This window comes from Vidua macroura, chromosome 7 (assembly GCF_024509145.1).
Source record: "Vidua macroura isolate BioBank_ID:100142 chromosome 7, ASM2450914v1, whole genome shotgun sequence".
Classification (NCBI taxonomy): Eukaryota; Metazoa; Chordata; class Aves; order Passeriformes; family Viduidae; genus Vidua; species Vidua macroura.
This window is the reverse complement of record NC_071577.1, coordinates 24,869,915-24,874,955: the sequence shown is the minus strand read 5'-3', so window position 1 is coordinate 24,874,955 and position 5,041 is coordinate 24,869,915. Positions and strand designations below refer to the sequence as shown.

The 5,041-nt window shown below is 57.9% G+C and overlaps 1 protein-coding gene across 1 annotated transcript; it reads left to right on the top strand.

Annotated features, from left to right (window-relative positions):
• The first annotated feature begins 54 nt into the window (after positions 1-54).
• Positions 55-4,828, top strand: GMPPA (GDP-mannose pyrophosphorylase A). Its single transcript, XM_053982951.1, has 12 exons — positions 55-181; positions 250-347; positions 435-538; positions 923-1,115; positions 1,283-1,342; positions 1,492-1,622; positions 2,352-2,486; positions 2,658-2,755; positions 2,877-2,923; positions 3,021-3,113; positions 3,208-3,376; positions 3,465-4,828. The coding sequence occupies exons 1-12, from the start codon at positions 139-141 to the stop codon at positions 3,563-3,565; spliced, it is 1,272 nt and encodes a 423-aa protein (XP_053838926.1). The 5' UTR covers positions 55-138; the 3' UTR covers positions 3,566-4,828.
• The last annotated feature ends 213 nt before the right edge of the window (positions 4,829-5,041 follow it).

The following is a 5,041-nucleotide window of genomic DNA, read 5'->3' as shown; positions in this document are numbered from 1 at the left end:
GCCGGCAGCAGGGCCCGGCGCGGCGCTGACGTGTCACAGCCACGTGCGCGGAAGTGGCGGCGGGGCCGGGCCGGCCTGCGGGGCTCGGTTGCGGAGCTGGGGCTCGGTGCGGAGCCGCCGGAGCGGAGCCGAGCCGCGATGCCGCTCAAGGCCGTCATCCTCATCGGGGGCCCGCAGAAGGGTAAGTGCGCCGGGCCCGCGGGGTGTCCCGCCGGCGCAGTGCCCGGCCGACCCCGCTCTGCTCCACAGGGACCCGGTTCCGGCCGCTGTCCTTCGAGGTGCCTAAGCCGCTCTTCCCCGTGGCCGGAGTGCCCATGGTGCAGCACCACATCGAAGCCTGCGCCAAGGTACGGGAGGCGGGGGGCTGGGGCCGTGGAGACAAGGGAGAAGTGCCATTCCTTTCCTTTCTGATCCCTTCCTCCGTCCCTCCCCAGGTGCCCGGCATGAAGGAGATCCTGCTGATGGGTTTCTACCAGCCCAACGAGGCCCTCAGCCGCTTTCTCGTTTCGGCGCAGCAGGAGTTCAAGGTTCCCATCAGGTGGGCAGGAGCTCTCTCACTCCTAGGGCACACACAGTGGCACAGCCTGGCTCAGCCCCTCACCTGCCTGCCCCGGCCTGGCAGCCCCCATCAGCACTCTGGCATTGGGCAGGTGGGCTCTGTGGCACTGTGGATGGGCACAGCCTGGTTCCCCCATTAGTTCCACCACTTTGCCTTGGCCCCTGCCCTGGATGGTTCCTGCTCCAGAGATGCCTCTCTAGCACAGCTCTAAGCTGCCACAGCCTTCTTCTGTGCAATACCTGCATGAAACCCATCAATGAATGGCAGGATTATGTCTCTCCAGTCCTTCCCAATCCTGCTGCTGGTTGGTGCCACTAGATATTTGCTTCCCTAAGCCCTCCCTTTTTCCTGCTTGGCTTGTAGGTATCTGCAGGAGTACGCAGCCCTGGGCACGGGTGGTGGCATCTATCACTTCCGAGACCAGATCCTGTCAGGTGGTGCTGAGGCCTTCTTTGTCCTCAACGCAGACGTGTGCTCAGAGTTCCCCTTACAGGAGATGCTGGAGTTTCGGCAGCAGCATGGGGACATGCACAGCTTTGTCATTCTGGGTACCACAGTGAGTGGCAGTGCTGGGGAGCAGAAGAGCTGCAGTGCTCTGCCATGGGTTTAGAAGCCAGCAGCTCCTGTGGTGGGTGGGTCCCAGACTGTGAGGTCCGGGTTTCATCTGCTCTGCTTCCCTGTGCCTACTGCTCCAGCATTGCTAACGCTCTCCTTGTTTCTTAGGCCAACAGGACACAGGCACTGAATTATGGCTGTATCGTGGCAAATGCGGGCACACAGGAGGTACTGGAGGGCCTTGGGGAGTCGAGCACAGTGTGGGTGGCAGGTGCTGTGTCACCTGCGTGGGTCTGTGGTCCCAGTGTGTCACAGAGGGTGTGGTGCTGGATGGAGGGGCTGCACCCTGGGATTCATATCTCTTCCCTCACCTCCAGGTTCAGCACTATGTAGAGAAGCCTAGCACGTTTGTCAGTGAGATCATTAACTGTGGCATCTACCTCTTCACACCTGCCATCTTCCAGCACATTGGTGAGGTGTTCCAGAGGAACCAACAGGAGCTAGCACTGTGAGTGCCTCACTCTGCTCTGTGTCCCTCCCACCCCCCTGCTTCCTGGGGCTGCAGCAGCACGCTCATCCTCCATACTTTCTCTATCTTTTCTCCTCCTCTGCCATCACTCACTTGTTTCCTGGTCCTGCACCAGCTGTCCTTACCTTGGGTAAGTCTCCCTCTGTGTCTGCACTTGCTGCTCTCTGGGCTGGATTGATCCTAGTGGTAATGCATGCTCTCCCTCCCTTCTCCAGGCTGCTGTTTCTTCTGCTCTGCTCCTGGTCAGCTTGAGACTTTCCCTCTCCCTTTTTCTCTTCCCACCCATTCTCATTCAGCTCTGGACAAGAGGCTGAGCAAGCCTTTCACCTGGGAATGCTCTCCTCCCCTCTCCAGCTCTTTGTACCAGCCAGCCTGTCACCTCATATTTCTGCCACCACCCAAGTTAAAATCCAGCTGTGCAGGCTCTGGACTGGGGACAGGATCATACACCCACCTGGACTAGGTGGGGCTCTTGCACCATCAACTTCTGGCTGAGAGCTTATTTTGGCTGTCCCTCTGCTGCTCTGGGGCTCAGTGGGGCTGTCCCAGCCTAGCCTGACAGGTGGCACTCTCCCCACTTTCAGGGAGAAGTGCATGACTAGGTATCTGGGATTGTCAGAGTCCCTGAATTTGGGGAGGGTAGGTCTGCTGGGGTCCTTGGATAAGGCCATGGCTGGGGTGGGTATCTAACAGGACTCTTGCTTCCAGAGAGGAAAGTTCCAATGGCTGGCAGCGTGCAGAAGTGATCCGGCTAGAGCAGGATGTTTTCACGGCCCTGGCTGGGAGTGGCAAACTGTATGTCTACAAAACTGATGGCTTCTGGAGCCAGATCAAGTCAGCTGGGTAAGTGCTGGAGCTGGTGTAGCAGGAGCATCAAGTGATCTGTGTCATGGCTGGGAGTGCAGGGTGCTCAGGCAGAGCCCTGGGGGTGGGTGGGTGGTGCTGATTTTGGATCCTCCTCTGCCCTGGTAGTGCCAGAGTGACAATAACAATCTTCTGCTTTTCCTCCTCCAGCTCTGCTATCTATGCCAGCCGCCTTTACCTGAACCAGTACAGCAAAAGCCACCCAGAGAGACTGGCCCAGAACAAACCTGGAGGCCCTGTCATCCGAGGTACCATTCTGACACACTAACACTTCTGGGGCTGCCTAGGGAAGCAGTGGGACCTCCCTTTATCTGAGAGGCAGGTGCTCCTGTGGGTTGCCGCCCCTGAATCCTCTGCCTTGTGTTGCAGGGAATGTGTACATCCACCCAACAGCCTCCATCGACAGCACTGCAGTGGTGAGTGCAGGCTGGGGGGGCCCTGGGGCAGGGACATGCTCAGGGGTGCCGAGGGCATCATTGTCCTTGTCCTCATCACCTGCCTCTGTCCTCACAGCTGGGCCCCAACGTCTCCATTGGGGAGGGTGTGACAGTGGGCGCTGGTGTGCGCGTGCGAGAGTCCATCGTCCTGCATGGCGCCTCACTCCATGTAAGTGGGGTTTGCCTGAGGGAGTAGGTGTCGACCCCCCCCCCCCCCAGCAGGGAAGCAGCAGCACCCTGCATTCCCCTCTCCTTCACCCCAGGACCACACCTGTGTCCTCAATACCATTGTGGGCTGGGACAGCACGATTGGGCGCTGGGCCCGGGTTGAAGGAACGCCCAGTGACCCTAACCCCAACGATCCCTATGCCAAGATCGACAGCGAGACCCTTTTCCGGGATGGGCGCCTCACACCATCCATCACAATCCTGGGTACGTTGCTGCTGTATGGAATCACCCTGGGCCTGCTCACCGAGGCAGCTTGTCCCCTCCAGCTAAACCCTTTGCGTTCCCCTCCCAGGCTGCAGTGTCACCATTCCGGCTGAGGTTGTTATTCTCAACTCCATTGTCCTTCCTCACAAGGAGCTGAGCCGAAGCTACAAAAACCAGATTATCCTGTGAGTCATGGGCAGCACCAGCCCCCTGCTCCCTGCTGTGCCCCACAACAAGAGCCTGCACTGAGGCCTCACATCCTGGGAGGTTCTCAGCACCCCCAGAGGGGTAGGTGCAGGCCAGGAGCCCTGCAAGTGCCTGACTACTGCTCCGGACAGACATTAAAGCTGATGAGCATCAGCCTTGCATGCTGCTTCTCTTGCAGCCCAGGGACCAGCCCTGGGCCAGGGTGAAGGCTTTGGGGACAGTAGTGACCCTGGTACAAGCCTGTGTGCATATGCAGGGAGCACTTGCTGCGTGCAGGGTCTTGGGTCCAACTTGTGTTTCTCCACCAAAGGGCACTACCAGCACCACCTTGCCACTCCTACCCTGCACTATTTGCTGTCTGCAACTCCCTGGAAGGTCTTGGCCCATCTCCAAGACCTGGAGGCTTTGAATATGCCTGTCATGTGTAGGCAGCTCACCCCACAGGAACAGACTGAGGCTCTTGATTTCAGCATGATTGCAACAGCTTGAGCTGGGCTCCTGCCTACTGCTGGGAAAACAGCAGTGCCAGGCTGTCCTAAGGGCACTGGCACACACAAGGGCTGGGTCGGACTAGCGGCCTGCTGGCCCTGGAGGGAGCTGCAAGAACACCCCTTCCCGCAGTACCACCTCTGCTCCCTGGGCTCAGTGCGAGCCAGGAGAGCTGCCAGCCCTACCAAGCCTGCTCTTGTCAGGTTGAGACCTGTGCCTGCTGCCTAGGCAGGGCTCAGAGTGAGGGCAGCAAGCCCCTGCTACCATGGTGGGCCAACAGCCTCCTTCACACCAGCATGGCTGGAGCTTGCGGGGGGCTCACTGCATATCTCCGCTTGTCACCAGCCACAGCCACTGGGCACCAGAGCAATCAGCATATTGATTGTGTGCAAGTGGCAGAGATTTAACACCTCACTTTATGTCAAAAACCTGATTTCATGGAAGGCAGTTTCCTCCTGAGCCTGGCATAGATTGTCCACAGTAACCAATGCTGCCCTTTATCCTTTTACCTCCCTGGTTTTGAACTCTGTGCTAAAGTCCTGGACTCCACCAAGGGCCCCATCATGCCTCTCATTTTCAGCAAGGCACTGCATTAGGTATTCTCCATCCATCCAGTACCATCCCAGTTTGATGGTTTTGGAGTAAATCCTTGCTCCTAGCCCTGTGCCTTCCTGTGCCAGTTCTTCTGTGGTCCTGGGCAGGGATTAGCTGTTCCCTAGCTTTAAACACATTAAACTCCTTCAGTTTTGCCTCTGCCTTGGATGTGTTAATTTCCTTGCCCTCTGGGCTGGGGAAAACTGAGCCAAAGTACTTGCTTTCAGGATTGCACATGAATTTTCTCTCATGTGCCCCATCTGGTCTGGCTTTTAGTAGGGACAAAGGTTTATTGGCTGCTTGATGTGGCACAGGGGCAGTTCTTATCTCTGTTGTGTAATGCCTCTTTTCCCTAAACTCCCTCTGCACTGGTTG

Coding starts and splice junctions, on each gene's coding strand:
- GMPPA (XM_053982951.1), top strand. CDS start 139: ATGCCGCTCAAGGCCGTCATCCTCATCGGGGGCCCGCAGAAGG. Junction 539..922: donor GAGTTCAAGGTTCCCATCAG/GTGGGCAGGAGC, acceptor CTTGGCTTGTAG/GTATCTGCAGGAGTACGCAG. Junction 1,116..1,282: donor TTGTCATTCTGGGTACCACA/GTGAGTGGCAGT, acceptor CTTGTTTCTTAG/GCCAACAGGACACAGGCACT.